The following is an 18,915-nucleotide window of genomic DNA, read 5'->3' on the forward strand; positions in this document are numbered from 1 at the left end:
AATAACGCAATAATTTCAGTCTGTAAAGCAAATCGCCCCATCTAACTACCTTCCCTGGATCTTCGATGGTGCTCTGGACAAGTCATGGCATGCAAGCGAAGCATGATGGGAGCACACATGCCGCATGCGGAAGAGCACCCACACTCACTTGGTTGGAGGGTTCGCTCATAACCCAACCAACGGAGCTCTTCAACTCCGACACGACAGTCTTGTAGTAACCAGGTTGGTAGTCTGGCGAACCGTATGTCTAGCGACGGTGACGACTGATGATAAGACAGCATTGAGCAGCCTGCTACGGCTGCGCTGGCGTTGGATCAGCCGCCTTGGCCGTTGGGAGGAGTGCGCCCCCAGGAGCTCTCGGCGTTGCCCCGGTAGGAGCTGAATAGAAGCGGGCTCGCCATGTTTGCTCCATTTGCGTATCCATATTGCTGGTTGTTGTTCAAGTCGCTGCCATATGGCGATCCCCAGTTCGAGGGGCTGCTGACGTGATTTCCCCATGCAGCGCCACTGCCGATACCACTGGGAGCTCTAGTAGCAGTAGGGGTACCAGTCTCGACGCTCAGAAGCGAGTTCGCTGAATCCCCTCGCACATGACCAGACATCCGGGGTTTATCATTCATTGAAGGTCGACGGAGATCGTTGCCAAGGCCGTTGGTGTTTAGCATAGAGGGAGAAGCCGGACCGGGCGTGCGATTCCAGATGGAGTTGGAGTTCCACTGACCATCTGGCACAGAAGGTAGGTTCGGTGGCTGACGGATGGAAGACGTAGAACCCGACCTGCCCATCGGCGTGGAGAGCATTGCAGGCATGGGAGCAGGAGACAAGGGCTTGTAGTTCCTAACCGAGTTGACCAAGTCGTTGATCGACAATGCTCCCGGCACAAACGTATTGTCGTTGACAACGGCCGTGTCGTCGAATGTCTGCTCTGGTGGCGTAGGTGGTATATTCTCGTCTTCTTCAACTAAAGGGTCCAGTCCGGTCTCGTCGCCTACTAGATCGTCCACCATGTTGCGCATCGCATTGTCCTTAGCAAGCGTAGTGGATGCAGATTCTGAAGCTGCCGCAACGGAGTGTGACTTCTGGTCGTCTGGAATAGGCGCCTCTGTATGTTTGAACAGAGGTATATCGGTGGCCTGGACTGAAAGAACCGGAGATCCATCAGGCCGGGTCGTTGGGCTCGCCAGAAGCTCCGATGGTAATCCTTCTTCTCGGTAGATAAATCGCGGGCCCGCCAAGTCCAGTGGTGCATCATCAATCTGCGTGAGGAGTAGACCATCGATCAGCAAATCCTTCACTCGCATGAGCATCTCGACGTTGGGGTGGTTGCGCTCCAGCTCAGTCCACTTCTGCTTCATTATATCCCCCTTATACCAGAGCTTCATGGTGTCCGGGGAAATGAGCGGCTCAAAACCAATCGTATCCGTATCCTCCTCCAACATGTAGTCTTCTTGGGGGAGTTGGTCGACGGGAAAGCTCGAGGCCAAAAGAGACAAGGTAGCAGCGTAGGCTTTCCAGAGCTCTTGGACGTCGACAGGATTCAAGGTATCGGCGATATTGGCGTTGAGTACCTTCCAGTAGCGTGTGAACCAGGTGCTGTATAGACGAAGTCCTGGGAGGATGCGGCGTGCCACAGCTGTAATCTTGTCGGATAGATGGGCCGCGCGGTCGCCATTCTGGTGCTTAACATCGTTGCCCTCGGAAAGGCGGTCCAACTCCGGCTGCAGGACTTGTAGTAGGATGAAGAATGTCTTGACGTTCAGACGAAGGTAGTAGAAATAGGTGCGCATAATGTTCGGGGGTGGGTTTTCGCCTGTTATGATTAGCCAAGTCAGCGTGTGAAGGGTGGGTAACTTACTCTGCAACTGCACCGTCGCAAAATATTCCGCTGACATGTTGATGAGAATGATCTTGGTCAGGATGGAGTCCAACGGGCGCTCTTTGAGCTCAATAGCCAAGTGGCTGAGCACCTCGCCTTCCAGCTCATCATGCGCCGCGAATTCCTCGCCCTTGTAGAGCTTGCTATGCAGTCTGATAAACCAAGCAATCAAAGCCCGACCGGTGTTACCGTCGGCTGACTTATGGTTGTTGATGAGCTGCCCATTATCCCATGCAGTTATGACGCGCTTGAACTCGGTCGCGAGGTTGGCCTTGGCCGACGGGTAGGGCTCTTTGCTTGCTAGCGAGCGGTAGAGGTGGTATACGCAGCGGAAGTGATCGCCGTCCTCGCGGGCGATTACTGCGAGTTGATTCGGCGCATGTCCGGAATCTGGGTATATCTCTGCGGCCAGGTCGTAGTAGCCTTTGGCTGGTCCCCAATTGCGGTCCTTGTTCTTCTCGACGAGTTCGGTTTCGCGGTAGCGGGAAAGGTCGCCGAGTTGGATGAGCGTCTGGTGGCAAGAGATGAGGACCTGTGTCTTCAGGTTCGCGGCGATGCGCTGGCGCGGGGAGGACTTGGAGGCTGCTCTCTTATCAGCAAAGTCGCGTGGCGCGCACCGGGCGTGCTTACTATCATCCTTCCATTTCTGGGCGATTTTGCGCAGCTCTGGGATGCCGTCGAACTGAGTGTCGAGGTTCAGTATGTATTGGCGGTAGAAGCGCTGGCTGGCCTTGATAAACTGCAGATAGATCTTTTGGAACTTGCGGATCTCGACAACATGGTCCTTGGATCGCTTGAGCTGCCGGGTGTTAGCGATGCCTCTCGTCCTTTCTCGCGTGGTGACGCACCAGCTTATGTTCCTGCCTGAATTTGGTGTTGACCTTCAGATGCGCATTCCACAGCGTCGTCTGGAGTTCGCGGGCGGATGCGTATTCGAAGTTGGAGAAGATAAGGGCCTCGCAGGCGGCGCGGTACCTGTCGGGCATTAGTTGTCGCCGGGATGAAGTGGTAACGATGCCTACTCTTGCAGCACCGCAGCTAACTCGGCGCACGGAGAGCCGCCATCTGCGCGTTTGTACAGGTCCTTCTCGATCGCCTTCGCCCGTCTATACTTTTATTAGCACCCGGTCGACATGACCGGAATGACGCAATGACGCACCTGTCGAGTTGTTCGGTGTTGGCGGCCATGCCTTCTATGTGCAGGAGCCGGCGACGTTCATATGTGACCCCACGGTCGGCGGGCAGGTCAGACGAAGGCACGGAGCAGGCGGCGGACGTTGTGGCTGGCGTGCTCCATTTATGGTGAGGGGGTATGCCCTGCGTAAAGGACAGAAGCGAGCGGGAGGGTCTCGGAGGCAAACAGCGCCCAAGACGCGGAGCTATGGCGTCAGAGTCGGAGGCGATGGCCGTGGTGAGAGGTGTGAGAAAGTGAGGTTGGTGGATGAGTCGCGAGAACTAGCGGGCGCAGCAGTCTCGGAGCTAAGGTACCACGTCCCGGCCTGGCTGGCTACCAACCCTCTCTCTTTCACCCCACAGCCAACACCCAAGTGAAACAGTCCTGCGAGACGGCACTCTCCCCGGTAAAAGGTACTGCCCCTTTCATCTACGCCTCGTCACAGTCACAATCAGCCCCAATCAACATACAATGGGGATCAAGCGCTCACACCGCGATTCCTCGTCATCAGACAGCACACCCTACTCGCGTGAGACATCGGCCGACGTCAAGATTGTCCACTTAGATACCGAATCTGCCGTCTCTGACGAACCCATCATCATGAAGTGCTCACTGCCTCCGCACGAACCGCTTGCGTTCAATTCGATTGAAGACCACGATGTGCACTATCAGCAAGTTCACATGAACCGATGCAGCGAATGCCACAAGAACTTTCCGGATCAGCACTTTCTACATCTGCATATTGCAGAATATCACGATCCCATCAATGCTGCCAAGCGAGACCAGGGAGAGAAAACGGTAGGTCATTTCCTTACGTTGTTTGTCACGTGTTTGCTCCTTCCCTTTCCGGATCTCCCGAGTGGTTCCTTCCTCTTGACAAGATCGCCCATCCATTTGGAGTCAGACTGGTGAGGTATGCGGAGTACGCGCGCCTTCACAAGGACACTGTAGCTGATAGCTCGCAGTATGCATGTCTTCTACCTGACTGCGATCGCATGTGCAGCACCCCACAGAAGCGCCGCCTCCACTGCATTGATAAGCACCAGTTTCCCCGCGAGTACGACTTTATCGTTGTGAAAGACGGTATCGATCGCCGAAGCAGCATGCTGATACCTTCTCACCGACGAAGAAGCTCAACGATGAGCTCGGTGAGTGGCGCTGCCAGTTCTCCACGGAGGCGGAGAGGTGAGTCCAGTGCAAGTACTGGTGACACTATGGAGATGGATCACGAAGAAGCTCAGGAAGAAGGAGAAACGCGTCGCTACCCCACCAGACTTCGTGGGCGTGGAGGATTCGGAGGCCGCGGGCTCGCACGAGAAGACGCAGCAGGTATCACTGCCCCAAAGACAGCCACTACTCATCAGCCGACCGATTCCATGGACAGTCTGGCTTCTAGCATGTCTGCACTGAAGTTTGTCCCTCACAGTGTACGGGTAGCGCGTACAAAGGGTAGAGGAGGGGGTGTCTGAAGAAACAGCCTTCAAACGAAAGAGAAGAGTTTGGCTGATACTTTTGTCTCTCTTCTACATTTCTGTGATCGTTCTTTCTGTTGCATTTCTTGTCAAGTCATGTTGCCTTGCGCTCCTTCCACAGATGTCGGTTGCCACGTGGTAGTGGTTACAACAACATTCCACTTGACGCCATCCTCATTACATCACTACTGGTCTTCCTCGGCGATCCTGTATTGCTATCGATCGCGATATCAAGGTATGTATGCGACTTTAAGGGAATCAAACTACAAGCTAACATCGCCGCTGGCCGGGTCTCCTTCTTCCGTAATGCACCTGTCGACACAGCAATGGTGTACCTTGTCTGGTTGCACTCCGCATTGCGATTCATCCTACTCTTTTTCGATCGTCTGAAGTCACTCGGGCTGGTAATAGTGGAGCTTGCAGCCGTCTGTTGTCATGTTTTCCTAATACGCGTGATCCTCACCCGACCACAACAACCGCCCCACCACCGCTTGCGCGCCATCGTTATATGCGTCCGAACTCTGTCCAGACTCATAGCCATGATGAAACCGTCGACTTTAGCTCGCTGTGCGATCGCAAACGAATACCTGCGCCGAAGAAAACAGCCATCTTGTGACGCTGCCAATCGCACTCGCCCGGAGCACCAAGTCGAACTCTCAAGCACCGCCATTGAACAAACGCCGGACAAGCAAACAACGGAGGCGCAAGCTCAGCCAGCGTTGAATCATGTGCAATCCCTCGTCACATCGACCGCGAACGAGAGATGCGACACAGTCGCAGTCGGCGTCAGGACCATCGCTTTGGATAAGATTAGTCCAGCACCTAGTAAGTCCCCGTCGGATGCGGAGTGGAGGCAAGGTCTATTATACAAAAGCTTACACAGAATTTCGATAGGACATATCCGCAAGCTGGGCGTTTGGAGGCCAATGTTAATGAGCGAACGCACTGGCAGAACCTTTCTGGCGGCTTTGCAACCCAACGCAGACAGAGGCGCGGTGGCTACGGGAGCAAATGCTGTACAAAACCCATGTGCTGGCGGATTCGACTTGCCCGCACGGGACACTGTCACAAAGGCGTGGCAAGGGACGACCGACCACGAGTACCAGATTTACACTACCTTCTGCTTCCCTGCCATGGATGCATCCGCCCCAGGATCTCTTCCTCGGACGCCGCACCCTGAAGACGCCAGTGACACAGCATCCCCGACCTCAGATACAACCTTGTTCGAAGACGCGCCTGTATGCACACCCAGCCAGCTAGGATGCGATGAAGACATCAGTGCATACAAAGCTTGTAACGACGCATCGATGGAAGGAGTGTCCATCACCTGCACTCCCAAAATGACAGAGCATGAAGTCGATCCTGTCGCTAAACGCCGTCTTCGGCATCGTCGATACGTCTCTTCTCAATCAAGCTTCGACGTTACTGAAACGCCTCACATTCCGTTTCGGTCAAGATCAAGGACAAACGATGGACTGCTGTTGTTTAGGGCAGATTCTTCCAAGGAAACCACAGATAACGCCCCTGAAACAAGACACCGTCGGAAGGTCTCTCTGAACCTTCCAGTCAACACACACGCAAGCCGAGCCAGCGCCACTCAGCCATTTGGAAAGCCCTGTGTCAAAAGTTATACAAAGCGAACGTCTGGCATGGAGACCGCTTACTATACCACCAGCGTAGACGCATTGACTCCAGAAGAACGCGATCTAGAGTACAAGCACCGGCATACATTCATAGGAACTGGCTCGCTAGACGACTTCCTAGAAATACTGGAAACTACACCAAACCATACCGCTACCAAAGATGCGATTGCTCGGGCATTCGTACAACTTGCAGCATCGGAGCAGCTCTACGCTCGACAATGTTCTGCTGGTCAGGGGTGGGATCTAGTTATGCGAACAACACTGAGCCTCATGGACGTTACTAACGTCGATTACATTGTCCAGTCGCAAGTGAAGCTGGGCTCCATTACGCTACGGCAATTTTTGGACTTGATACCTTTCGATGAAGTCGATGAGGTGGCGGCACTACGTATCGTAGAAGCGTTCTCTGTTGCTAGTCATCTGGATGCGACGACATGTATGGGCGCACGAAGCAAGGCACGAGCTTTCCGGAAATGGATGGTCGACCAGAAGAGGGTGGACGCAGATTGTTGAGGACAACAGCGATGAAGTACGCGCACTTCCCCCTACTATACCCAGTTCATTTTCCTAGCATCAATACCCCAATGTCACCGACGTATCTTCCTATGTACGCTCATGTACTATTGCTTTTCGGAGAGTTTATGATCTCAACAGTGAAGCAGGTACAGTTCCTTGTTTCATTGAGTGTCTCTCCTTCCCATCTGGGCAGTACCTCAAGGCACGTGTCTTCCCTACAACCACCCCGGCCTTGGCGCCTACGCTACTTGGCCTTCTTTTCGATATCGTCTCTTGACCTTCTTCCCTGAGTTGATCTTGCGCCTTCTTCGCACTCTCGAAACGCCACTCAGCTCGCTCTTGCCCACTCATTCCAGAACCTTACGGCTTCCCCCATCGCGCTAAGGCAGGTCTCCTTCTAGTCCGAACTTTCACTAAAGGTCCGTGCTCCGCCTTATCACCCCCACTCTATACAGTCTCCAGCCGCTTGCACTGTACTCTCTACTCACACGCAATATACCGCAGGCAATCGATCAGTTTGCCACAAGATTGTTACATACTCACGCGAATCATCGATAGCTACTACGATGTCGGGCCGCCCACTACCGCCGTCCAGCGTTCTGCTAGGAGAAGTCAAGGCCACTGTCTTGCGCAAGTACAAGAAGAGCGCGTCAGTCTTTCTAGAGGACGCCGCTCTTGATATGATGCTTACCGAACATCCCGGTGACATCCAGCGCTACGCTGGATTCTACAACATGGTCTACCTCTTCCTCGACCCCTCTCACTGCCAAGAGTCAAATCGACCATTTGCGAATCCCCTTCTCACCGCGGATTCGACAACTCGTTTCATTTGGAATAAGAAGGAGTATGACTGCGCCGATTACCTCGTAGACGATGACGATGATCACCCTGAATCGATTGAGGCTGCAGCAATTCGACCTATCGAAGGGTCCATCGGCGCACCCATCATTATCGCTACGGAACAGGTGGCCGCTATCTCGAAGAAGACCCAGAAGAGAACGTCTGCCTTCCAACCTGGAGAAAACATCAAGACGCGGCTTCGACGCGTACACAATGAGCGCAGAGAGGCAAGGAAGTTGGACATCTGGCGGGAGCTGAAGGCTACAGTGGAGCCCGCTGCGACACACGACATACCTGCTCATGTTTCCACTACCCAGTGGAACTTCTGGAACGCCGTCTTTTTAGATGTTCTCCCGTCGTTACCAGCGCCCGAGCGCGCCGCTCGTCTCTTGGCTCTCGAGAGTCGCGATATCACTGATAAACAGCCCAAGCCATGGTCTGATATCTGGCAGACATACCAGTACGTTCAACTCATCGGCGAGATCGAAATGACTGGGTGGGACAAAACTCTGCGCGACTTATCCGAGAAATACCAAGACTTTTCCGAGAAATTGAAAGACCTTGACTTGGCCACACGCATGGCTCTGGGTCTGTCGGTCGCACTGCCGCAAGTCCGCGAGGATAACACGTCGGTGCTTGCCGAGCCCATTGCTTCCAAGCCATCGGTTCTTGACACCCCGGTAATCGACACTGGCGCTCGTCGTCCGAAACTCCTCCCAAAGTCTCAGGCTACGCGGAAGAATTCCGGGTTGGCTTGCTTGGATGAGAAGGCTACTATAGCTCCTGAGGTCGCTGCACCGCCGGCTCTTATTCCAGCGCAGGCTAGTACCAACATCTTTGGGCTTCCTACCATAGTACCACAAAAGCCCCCTCCATCATCCAGCGGCTTTACGTTCACTACTCCGGCTTCGAAGACCGCCCCTATGTCCGTACTGCTACAGTCTCCTCCAGCTACGCAGTTCCCTGACACACCTAGCTTTGACTTCGGCTTCGCTAAGAGTACATTCGACGCACCAATCTCTGTCTACGTAACGAAACTCGATGAACACACTGTTTCCGGGACGTGCATGGCCACTCAAACGCCTGAACTGCCCAAATTGTCTTGGAACGAACACACACGAAAGCACGCAGTACTGACTGGCAAAGATACAAAGTCTATCTCGACTACTTTTGGTGCTTCGGCTGTTGGCTACGATCATTCCTCATCAGAGACACCCCTCGTCCTCACTCAACATGCTGAGCAACCTCCTAAGTCTGATCTTGGAGGCTCTATAGAGATAGAGGGGACTGAGTGGGAAACCCAGGCAGCTGTCGAAGCGAAGTTAAAAGACCAAAAATACTCTACTCGGTGGACCATGGTCATCGATGAGCTTAACATTGCTAAGCTTATCAAGAATTTTCGAAAAGAAACTTCAACCCCCTGTAGAGGGGAGACACTCAGCGACACTACTTCCAGGGAACAAAAGGAACCTTCCCGTTCAGACGATGAGCAACCCAACCAAGGTGGCCAAACCGCTGGTCTCCCAACAAAGGAACATGGTATCCGGTTCCCAACCTACACCGTTCGAGACTTCGCGGAGAAATACGTCCTCGCACGAAGTTCAGATCTCTCTGTCGATGACATATTCACTAGACTTACCAATTTCTCGAATGGCCGCCTCTTCGATGTCAACTGCGTGCTTCTTAATGTTGACGAAAATGACGAGAGCAAGCCTGCAACGTTTGAGGAAGCTGTAAGTATGCTTGAGCCGTATCTAGCAGGTCAGTGGACTCTGGATAATGCAGATAGCGATTCCGCATCCAGTTTCGGTTCGACTCCGTCGTTGACGCACTCGCATTTCTCCGAAGACGAGCTTGCCATCGATACAGAGATGGCAGAAGAGTACATGCTCGATGGATACGGGTGGCCGCTCGAGCTGACCGGGTTGTCTCAAAACGACAAGAAGTTCTTCGAAGCGGTACATACGAAGATCGTCGCAGAGACCGATCAGTATGAGTTCGACTGGTGGGCTGAGGTACATTGCCTTCTGGGCCCTCAAGATGAGGAAGATGATGACGATGATTACGTTGTACCTACGGTCGATGATGAAGGAAAGCTCATCAAGCTCACACTGGACATAAGCCCCGTTCAAGAGGACTGGGCCCAAGATGTTTTCTCGCAGGTCTTCCCAGACTTCGAGCAGGCAGAGACCAAGCTTCCTGATGTCGCGCCGCAACTCCAGGTGGATGTTGAACAGACACCCTTTTCGAATATGTTCGAATTTGGACTCTTGTCTGAATCAATCGATATGCCGGAACACACTTTGATCGAGGCGGCGAAGTTGGCTGGCGCGCCGCTAGTTGACACTTTGATGTCCAGTCTTGGGTCCATCTTTGCCGGTCACGATAGGCTCCTCCATGAGCTGTTTTCACTGGCTGCAGCAGTTGATACTGATGCGGAAAACCAGAAGGCCGACTACCGTCTACCTAGTCCTGCCGTAGGTAGTGTTCAGTCAAAAACTGTGCCTACCGAGAATTCCGGACCACTCGATGGTATCGGAACTGGTAGTTCTACTCACGGGAACTCAGCTGCGACTCGGCCACTGACGTTTAATCAGAGCCAACCAGTCCATCACCTACTGCACTCTGACCTAGCGGTATATGGTTGGCTCAAGTCTCAAAGACAAAGCAGCCTGACAAATGTCAGCGCGAACGAACTGGGTGAGCCCGCATCGTTCAATTTGGCCAGACTTTGACGGTACGCCCGCATTCAAGGAGCGTGAAAAGCACATGATAGACGAGATCATGAAAAAAACAACTTCGAGCTCCCACAGAGAGAGCTCTGTTCGATCAGAGATCCGCAGATGAGAAATCACAGCGTCTGTCTGCGCCAAAGAGCGAGCAGACACACAGCAAAATCCACTTTCCTGGCCAAAGAGCCAGATTATGAAGAACACCACTATGTATGCCTGAGCCAAAGAGCTGAGGCAGAAAGCAAATATCGTTCTGCCAGACCAAAGGCTCGGTTGAAGAGAAGATCGATCTGTCTGTCTACACCAATAAGTGAGCATAGACACAACAAAACCCCCCTTGGACCAAAGGCCCAGGCATGAGGGAGCAAGGTGCGCAGCCATTGCAATTGCGAGGAGGACTTGTCGCTCAAAGATGCGACATGAAAAAGAGAATTACGGCGGCCACAAAGACGGCCGTCTCGTCGAGGGTTCTGCATCCACGGAGAAGGACAGCGTGGTAATTCCAGCGACGATGCGAGGAGATTTGAGGGTTGATATGCGCATGAAGGGTCACGCTCGAATCTGTGTCAATGCTGTTGGAGGTTGTTTTGAATTTCGCCGACGACATTTCGTTAGCACACGCGCGCTCAATGTGCGCGCAGGAAGGTACGAGCATGTAGGAAACCTAATCGGGTCGCGAAACACCAAATCGGTGACTTCTAAAGCGGTGTGAGATGACGGGCAATCTGACTGTTAGTGAGGGCCTCCCCGCCATCCACAACGCTACTCTAGATCGCGCATGCTTCGAGCTGTCATCTCGACGATGCAAATCCTTGATTTCGAAAGAAATGCATCTTCTCTCGTATGCGGGTATGGCCGTTTCGGATACGCGGCTACACCAAGACCCTAGCAGCACGCATCCCACCCGATCATCCGGACAGCGCAACTCCAATGACGAGTGGAGAAAAGCATCTGATCTTCCCCGCATCATCCTTGACGCAGGAACCGATGCCACTGCCTTGATCCAAGTGCAGCCACCCGGACGTCGCGGAAGACTTGCTGCTGTAGTGACGGCCTAAGTCCTCGGCGCCCAAGACATTTCCAAGCGCCGCCAATGCCATCTTCAAACTTGGCGACTTGCATTACGCACACCAGCCCCTATGTACAACGACAACCGGAACCTGCGCGCAATCAATGATAGGGGAGGGCCTGAAGGGCCAGACTAGATGGCCAAGCCATTCGTGAGTTTCGTAGTCATTTTAACGAGTTTAAACGACCCAACCCTAGCCTCGTACCAACACCGAAGGATGACTACCAAGCGTTGCACTGTCGCCCAGCTACTGCTGCGGCTCAACGCCGTTACTTGGCTGACGGCCGAAGGGGTTTCATAACATCACGACTCGCCATCCTAGAATGTTCGTTCTCTCGTTTTCCCTCGCTTCCTCCACACCAACCTCAGGCTCCGCATCACGTCGCTCGCTGTGTAGTGCCTCAGGCGCACTCGTTAATCCACGCATGCCGAATAACCAACACCTGTCTTTCCTGTGATACCCTGGAGCTTCCGCCATGAGACCTTCGAACCTTGTTTTTGCAGCAGTCGGCCTGCTTTCCTCATTCGCCACTGCGCAGCTGGAGTTCAATGTTGACGATCCAGGTGCGCTCACTGCAACTGTTTTCGGACCCCACTAACATAAATAGCCTCTATTAAGGATGCGACAAAAGTTGTTGCGGCGGGCTTAAGAGAATGGTACACTGGCGACAAACCCGGCGACGTACCTGGAAACTTGCCAGACCCATACTACTGGTGGCTATGTGGAGCCATGATGAACTCGTTCATCGACTACTGGTACTACACCGGCGACGACACATACAACAAGATTGTACAGCAAGCGATGGTGCACCAGATCGGTATCCCAAGAGCCTTTATGCCAGAGAACCAGACAAAAACACTAGGAAACGACGATCAGGCTTTCTGGGGAATGGCTGCCATGTCAGCAGCGGAAAACAAGCTTCCAGATGTCGAAGGAGAAATGTCGTGGTTGTCACTCGCCATCGCCGTATTCAACACACAGGTACCGCGTTGGAATCCCGAAACATGCGGCGGTGGACTGAACTGGCAAATTTTCCGATTTAACCCCGGATTCGACTACAAGAACACAATCTCCAACGGATGCTTTTTCAACATCGCAGCAAGGCTGGCAAAATACACAGGCAACGAGACGTATGTTGAGTGGGCCGAGAAGGCATGGGATTGGCAGTACAGTGTTGGTCTCATCAGCACAGATTACCACTTCTTTGGTAAGGATGCTCGTGAATATGTATCAGATGATATACGTGCTAATATATACCTTTCCTAGATGGTACCAGCGAGAGACAAAACTGCACGGAAAAGAACCACATCCAATGGACCTACAACGCTGGAATCCACATGGCGGGTGCCGCAGCCTTGTGGAACATGTCAGAAGCGAAGGGTGATACAGTAAGCCTCCTTGAACCTGATCCAACTCTACCCTCATTCTAACGCAATAAAGGAACGAGCAGGCAGATGGCGAGAGCGCCTAGGCGGTGTTATCAACGGTACCGACATCTTTTTCCAACAGCAAGGAGCCCCAGACGTCATGATCGAGATGGCCTGCGAACGCAACGGACTATGCGACCACGATCAACGATCCTTCAAAGCCTACCTCGCCCGCTGGATGGGCTGGTCGATGCTGGCCGCTCCCTGGACCCGCGACCGCATCATGCCCAAACTCCGTGCCTCTGCCGTGGCAGCTGCGCAACAATGTGGCCCCGGAAAAGGTGGTTGCGGTCTTAGGTGGTGGCAAGGTGGAAACGACAAGGAGGTGGGCGTTGGAGAGCAAATGTCTGCATTGGAGGTTATGCAGAATTTGCTTGTTGATCAAGTTTCTGGTCCGGTTGGACTTGATAATGGTGGAATCAGTGAGAACGACCCTACTGCAGGAAGTGATGTGGGACCTGTGCGTGTTGAGCATGACTCTATCACGACAGGGGACAAGGCCGGCGCTGCGATTCTCACTCTCATGGTGTTCGCTGTGTTCTTTGGTGGAGGCGCCTGGCTGATTATGAGCGAATAGTTTTATTTCTTAATTCAAAGCATTTTCCACTTCATTGTATTGCGCGAACTGAGGCATTGATACTGAATGTGCACTCAACGCTTCATCACCGACTATCACCGACGAGAATCCGGAGTGGAGTGGTTCTACGCTTGCCAGCGACGCGTGATTTTGACTCAAGAAAGCTGTTTGACCTCAAACCTGCAGCACCACACGCGTGTATATTATGATCTGCAGGCATTTGTAATGCCGTGTCTGCAATGTGTATACACTGTAACCTATGAGAGGGCGTCTCATGACATAAGCATGCAGATCATGTCCTGAATGAGGTAGGATAGCGACTTCCCAACTCGGAATTAGCGCGTGTACACCTAGGTAGCAGCTGCATCACCTCACGCCAGCTATCCAGCATTTGTAAGCTCTCCGGCTATACCTCCGACATCACAACGACAATATAAGGCTGCTACGAGAGCTGCCATTCTCGAACGACCATTCTGTACTTGTCCGGTCGTACAATCGCAATCGTGGACAGTAACCAATAGCAAACATGACGTCAGCTAAACCCTTCAGCACCGTACCAGCAGGCGCGCAACAACAGCCCACACCCTTCGAGCTGCATGTTGAGGAACAGAAGTTGCAGGACTTCAAGACTCTGCTCAAGCTGAGTCCGGTCGCGAAAGAGACGTATGAGAACAAGCAGAATGCGGGCAGCCATGGCCAGTTTGGGATCAGCCGGCAGTGGATCATTGATGCGAAGAAAGAATGGATGGAGAAGTTCGACTGGTATGTAGGCGCGACAAAGAGTTGAAAAGGAATGACTGTACTGACACGTTGTAGGCGCAAGGAAGAAGACCGCATTAACTCTCTCCCCAACTTCAAGACCACCATCAAAGACGATGGCGGTAGCAGCTACGACGTCCACTTCGCTGCATTGTTCTCCAACAAGTCAGAGGCTATCCCAATCGCTTTATTCCACGGATGGCCTGGCTCATTCTTGGAGTTTCTACCCCTCCTGGAAGTTTTGAGCAAGAAGTACACGCCAGATACCCTCCCTTACCACATCATCGTACCATCTCTCCCCGGCTTCGCTCTATCGTCTGACCCACCACTGGATCAAGACTGGAAGGTCGCGGACACGTCCCGCATCATGCACAAGCTGCTTCTCTCCCTCGGTTTCGGCGCATCAGGATATCTCGTTCAGGGCGGTGATATCGGCGCTTGGATTGCGCGAGAGCTGGCATCTACGTACGCTGAGTGCAAAGGCATGCATCTCAACTTCATGCACACGGTCGACATCAAGTCCTACTCTTCGCCTGAGGACGAGCTCAGTGCAGCGGAGAAGAAAGGTCTTGAGAGGATGAACGAGTTCATGGAAGTAGGCAAGGCCTATGCAGTCGAACACGGCACCAAGCCTTCCACCATTGGTCTCGTACTGTCCAGTTCCCCTATGGCGCAACTGGCGTGGATCGGCGAGAAGTTCATGGCGTGGACTGATCCGTCCACCACGCCTTCCGTCAACACAATCTTGTCTGATATTACCCTGTATTGGCTTACTGGCTGCTACCCGACGTCAATCTACACGTACCGAGAGGGCAAGAAAGTCAAATATGTGGACAAGCCGACGGGATACAGCTACTTTCCTTACGAGCTTTCGCCTGTTCCGAACGCCTGGGCGGCGAGGACAGCGAACCTGGCGTTCTTTAGGGCGCACGAGAAAGGCGGTCATTTTGCAGCATTGGAGAGGCCTGAGACGCTGTGGGCAGATGTCGAGGAGTGGGTCAAGATTGCTTGGAAATGAGTTGGTCGTGGCGGTGAAGTCAATGATTGTCATGAAAGATAGGAAAAATGATGTGCAAGCGGTTCAACGGGTTTAGCCTGAGATCGTGTCAAACTTAGCAGCATTGACGATAAGCTGATGATTGCGATTGTTCGTGTCGCCCGTTCGCAGCTGCCACGGTAGAGTTCGGCCAATTTGCAGAGCAGCTAACATGGCACCTTGTATAGTCTCGACGTCGCTGCCTCACTCTTCAAAGCCCATGCGGGGATCATGATGGTCGAGGCCGTCAAGTTTGGGACCGAGTAAGGATTTAATCGATAGGACCGTAAGCAGCTAGCGTCGAGGCTGTGCGTGTGTCACTCCGCCGATGACGCATGTCATACCAATAACACGACCGTGCCAACAACCACGCTGCATGCCTAATCCTCGCTCGTAACATGAAACGTGCCACATAGCGGGCGGTGCCAAGTAAGCAAACAGCAGCAGTAACAGTTGAATAAGATCGCGACACCTATAACTCCTTCCATTGCTCACAAAGCCTCCTTTTCCTACGCTCGCTCGTTCGTTTCGTTGTTTCCTTCTGCCGGTTCTCCTCACCACTCGTTCTCCGGGGCGACCGGCTAACACGGCAATCGACGCCCATCCTCAACATTGCCATCATGGCCCCTTTCCAATTCGGAGATTTGGGCACAATATGCAACTATGCGAAAGTTAAATACGAAGAGCGGGCGGAGACGAAGAGGCGTCGCAGCTACAGACGCTCGTCCAGCGACCCCACCATGAACGCTACCATACGCAAACCCCACGGCAAACTACACAAACCGCCCAAAATACAATCGCTACATGAAAGAAAAGAGCGTCCGCGCAATAAGTTGCAGAAATCTAGACCGCAGAGTGTTATTGGGGTGGTTAAGCCTCCTGTTAATTTGTTCGCGCTGGAATACGATCCTTATCCGTATAATACGCAGCCGAGTCAGTTTTTGGGCGTGTACTCCAGTATCGATACTGTCACGGCGGCTGCTTTTCGACATGGTGCGTATACGTTTTCAAGAGAAGGGTTGTTGGATGGAAGCGAGTACCTGAGTCCGACGGGTCGCATCAAGATTGTTTCGCACGCTATACAGAGTGTGGGTGTTACGGCTGCGGTGCCGGGGGATAGGGCTAGCAAGAAGTTTGACGATGGGGTTATGAGGCTGGATATTCCGCATCCGCTCAGTCAGCCTGCGCCACGGTTCGACAGTCAACAGGATCTCGACAAGCAAAACGTCAGCAAGGATGCGGTCTTCCTGGCGCTTCACGAAGGGCCGCAGAGTGCGTACTGCATTGGGATGTATACGAGCAAGAGTTTGGCGTGGGGTGCTTGTCTGAAGGACAAGGCGTGGCTGGAGTGGTCAGACCCGTTGACCGAGGAAGAGAGGAGTGTTGAGGAGAACGATATGCCCCGGATATCTGCCAGGCTCGCGGGAAGCGGACGACATGCGTGGTTCGTGAGGGCTTTTGAGGTTGATGGGAGGTGAAACGGACACCACAAATACGACAATACTCATGCTCAGCACTACGCGACGTGCCAGCCGCATATCCGCTACATTACCGCAGCACGCCCGAAGCATCGGTCGGCGAGCAGATGTGCAGCCTTCCCAGACGACCATGGCGAGCCAAACGACGCGACAAACGACAACACTACAAGTCCAGAGCCGCAACTACAGGCGACATACATCAACCGAATGTTTTGGAGGGGTATGTCCTACGTATGCTGGCGTCCGCAAAATATCGACGCGATGATGAAGGTCATCATCATGTACATACTTAGTCGAGGACATCCAAAATACTTTTCGTACGAAGTATGGTACCGATACGTATCAGGCAGCAGCAGCTCGGCAAACATCATTTGGCTTTCATGGATTTTTGGTGGAATCGATGTTCACTGGGTAGATGAAGGAGAAGGCTCCTAGAATGTACAAAAGATCCCTTTTATAGACTATAGCATAATGCTGCCTTTGTGACTTCATTCGTCTTCGCTCACCTATGGCTTCCCACCATAATCTTTACAGTCTCTTTGACATGAACAGTGATGTGGTGTATTCCGGTATTTTAATCAGTCTCAGGGACAACACAGCATAGACAAAGTGCAACGAGAGAACAATCATCTTTCTTCTCGCCACTGTTTTTGCGAGTTTCCCAGCCACAGGTCATACGTTTCAGGTTTTAGATTTTTGGTAGAAGAAGTGGCGGTAATGAAAGATGTGAAAAGAGTAGAGAGTCAATTTATAGACGATGTGGATCGAGAGACCGACACATGACTGCACGACTGGTGTCTTTAGGCAGGAGAGGAAACCACATACGGCATTTGTCAGTCGTTTTGGTTAGAAGAGCAGCGCAGACACATTCGAGGGGCGAGACAGCCCTTCAGGACCCGAGAGTGAGGAGACATCAGTCCGAGCCGCTCGCTTTTAGAATAAGAGGAGCTGCCGTCGACATCCAACAGCTGTTGGTACATTTTGGGTGGAAGAAGGAAGGCACGCACATGCAGTGCTCGTACTGACGTTTTTGTGAGATCGAAGTGGTCGGGATGTGTTGTCTCTCCATCTTGCCGTGTATGTATTTATATAGCGCATCGTGCCGAGACATGGATACGGCGTAGAGGATTTTGGAAAGAGAGGAGAGTCGACGCGACATGACCTTCTCTGTTGAAAATTTTGGCCGAAAAAAAAGAGGAAGGCCACATGCCATGTTTTGTTTGAAGTTTTGATATCGGAGTGTGGCAAGGTGTCTTGCTTCCTTCTCACCGGAAGTGTGATTTTATACCCTTTTGTGCTAGTGTCATGACATCGAAACGGACACGGTGCAAACAGCACAGCGGAAACGCTGCACATAAGGGTGTTGACTTATCTTTTGGACATGGAGGCATCACAGTATACGGGTTATGACTCTACTTTTGAGTCAAGGCAACGCGCTGACACATGGACTCCCTGTTTCAATGTTTTGGATACGTGTATAGATGATAGTGTCTTCATTCACCCTCGTCATATCGGGTTGCAAATGCTGTTTTAATTGTCGCATCCCATTCACGCGAAATTTGGAGAGATAGCAATGTGAAAGCGCTCGATGTCGACACTTCCACTTTCGAAATCGTATTTTGAACAGCTGACCATCGGGGCAGTCATCCGACATGTCGGTGGTGATTTTTGAAAGGAATTGAAACGCGGAGTGGCAATTAGACTCAAAAGAGAGACTTCTCAGCTCATGTGCGCTTCTGTGCCCTGAATTGGAGAGGAGCCGCCGACATACATAGGTCTATAGACTGTTTTTTGGGGAGAAAGCAAAAGCCACATGTTGGTGATCTCCAACAGTTTCGGAAGAGCACGGTTCTGGATATGTTGGTGAAAGAGAAAGGAAGAAGCGTTCCAGGCGAGCTTATATAGCTGTCTCCTAGCCAGAGCAGACTCTCCGCAGAACATGATCATGGGGACGTGGCAACTTGGTGTGCTCACATGGTAATAGCGGGTATGGCTTTTGGAGAGCTTCCAAAGCTAAGTAGAAAAGAGGTGTTATACTTCAATACATGGGTTTTGCGAGCTCTCTTCTCCATGGCCTCGTCGCTGTCTCTTTTTGATCGCTATACACGTCGTATTGTGCAAGATATGCCGGAGAATACCAAGGCGGAGAAAATGGTACTGTTACAGCCGTCTCCGACATGTGCTTCTCTCATAGGTATTTGGATATTGTGGCACTCCGCATGGGTCAAGCATGTTATATTCTAGGCGACAAAGAAAAGAACAAACACATAGAAGATGCATTTATGGAATTTAGAGGAGAAGACAGCCGCACATAT

The 18,915-nt window shown here is 52.4% G+C and overlaps 5 protein-coding genes across 5 annotated transcripts; 4 read left to right on the forward strand and 1 right to left on the reverse strand.

Moving 5' to 3' along the window:
- Positions 1-314: 314 nt before the first annotated feature.
- On the reverse strand, positions 315-3,064 carry J4E78_008427 (uncharacterized protein; the record flags this gene model as incomplete). Its single annotated transcript, XM_049369028.1, has 6 exons — positions 315-1,810; positions 1,856-2,458; positions 2,507-2,675; positions 2,725-2,851; positions 2,899-2,982; positions 3,036-3,064. 6 exons carry the CDS (start codon positions 3,062-3,064, stop codon positions 315-317), a joined length of 2,508 nt encoding a protein of 835 aa, XP_049219095.1.
- Positions 3,065-3,521: 457 nt separating this feature from the next.
- On the forward strand, positions 3,522-4,239 carry J4E78_008428 (uncharacterized protein; the record flags this gene model as incomplete). Its single annotated transcript, XM_049369029.1, has 2 exons — positions 3,522-3,848; positions 4,180-4,239. The coding sequence occupies 2 exons, from the start codon at positions 3,522-3,524 to the stop codon at positions 4,237-4,239; spliced, it is 387 nt and encodes a 128-aa protein (XP_049219096.1).
- A 3,008-nt stretch (positions 4,240-7,247) lies between these two features.
- J4E78_008429 (uncharacterized protein) lies at positions 7,248-10,368 on the forward strand (the record flags this gene model as incomplete). The annotated part of the gene is made up of 2 exons (XM_049369030.1): positions 7,248-10,065; positions 10,250-10,368. 2 exons carry the CDS (start codon positions 7,248-7,250, stop codon positions 10,366-10,368), a joined length of 2,937 nt encoding a protein of 978 aa, XP_049219097.1.
- A 1,277-nt stretch (positions 10,369-11,645) lies between these two features.
- J4E78_008430 (uncharacterized protein) lies at positions 11,646-13,327 on the forward strand (the record flags this gene model as incomplete). Its single annotated transcript, XM_049369031.1, has 5 exons — positions 11,646-11,651; positions 11,862-11,886; positions 11,931-12,530; positions 12,590-12,711; positions 12,764-13,327. The coding sequence occupies 5 exons, from the start codon at positions 11,646-11,648 to the stop codon at positions 13,325-13,327; spliced, it is 1,317 nt and encodes a 438-aa protein (XP_049219098.1).
- A 526-nt stretch (positions 13,328-13,853) lies between these two features.
- J4E78_008431 (uncharacterized protein) lies at positions 13,854-15,104 on the forward strand (the record flags this gene model as incomplete). The annotated part of the gene is made up of 2 exons (XM_049369032.1): positions 13,854-14,089; positions 14,144-15,104. The coding sequence occupies 2 exons, from the start codon at positions 13,854-13,856 to the stop codon at positions 15,102-15,104; spliced, it is 1,197 nt and encodes a 398-aa protein (XP_049219099.1).
- Positions 15,105-18,915: the final 3,811 nt, after the last annotated feature.

This window comes from Alternaria triticimaculans (assembly GCF_023758025.1).
Source record: "Alternaria triticimaculans strain BMP 0046 chromosome Unknown scaffold_15, whole genome shotgun sequence".
Classification (NCBI taxonomy): domain Eukaryota; kingdom Fungi; phylum Ascomycota; class Dothideomycetes; order Pleosporales; family Pleosporaceae; genus Alternaria; species Alternaria triticimaculans.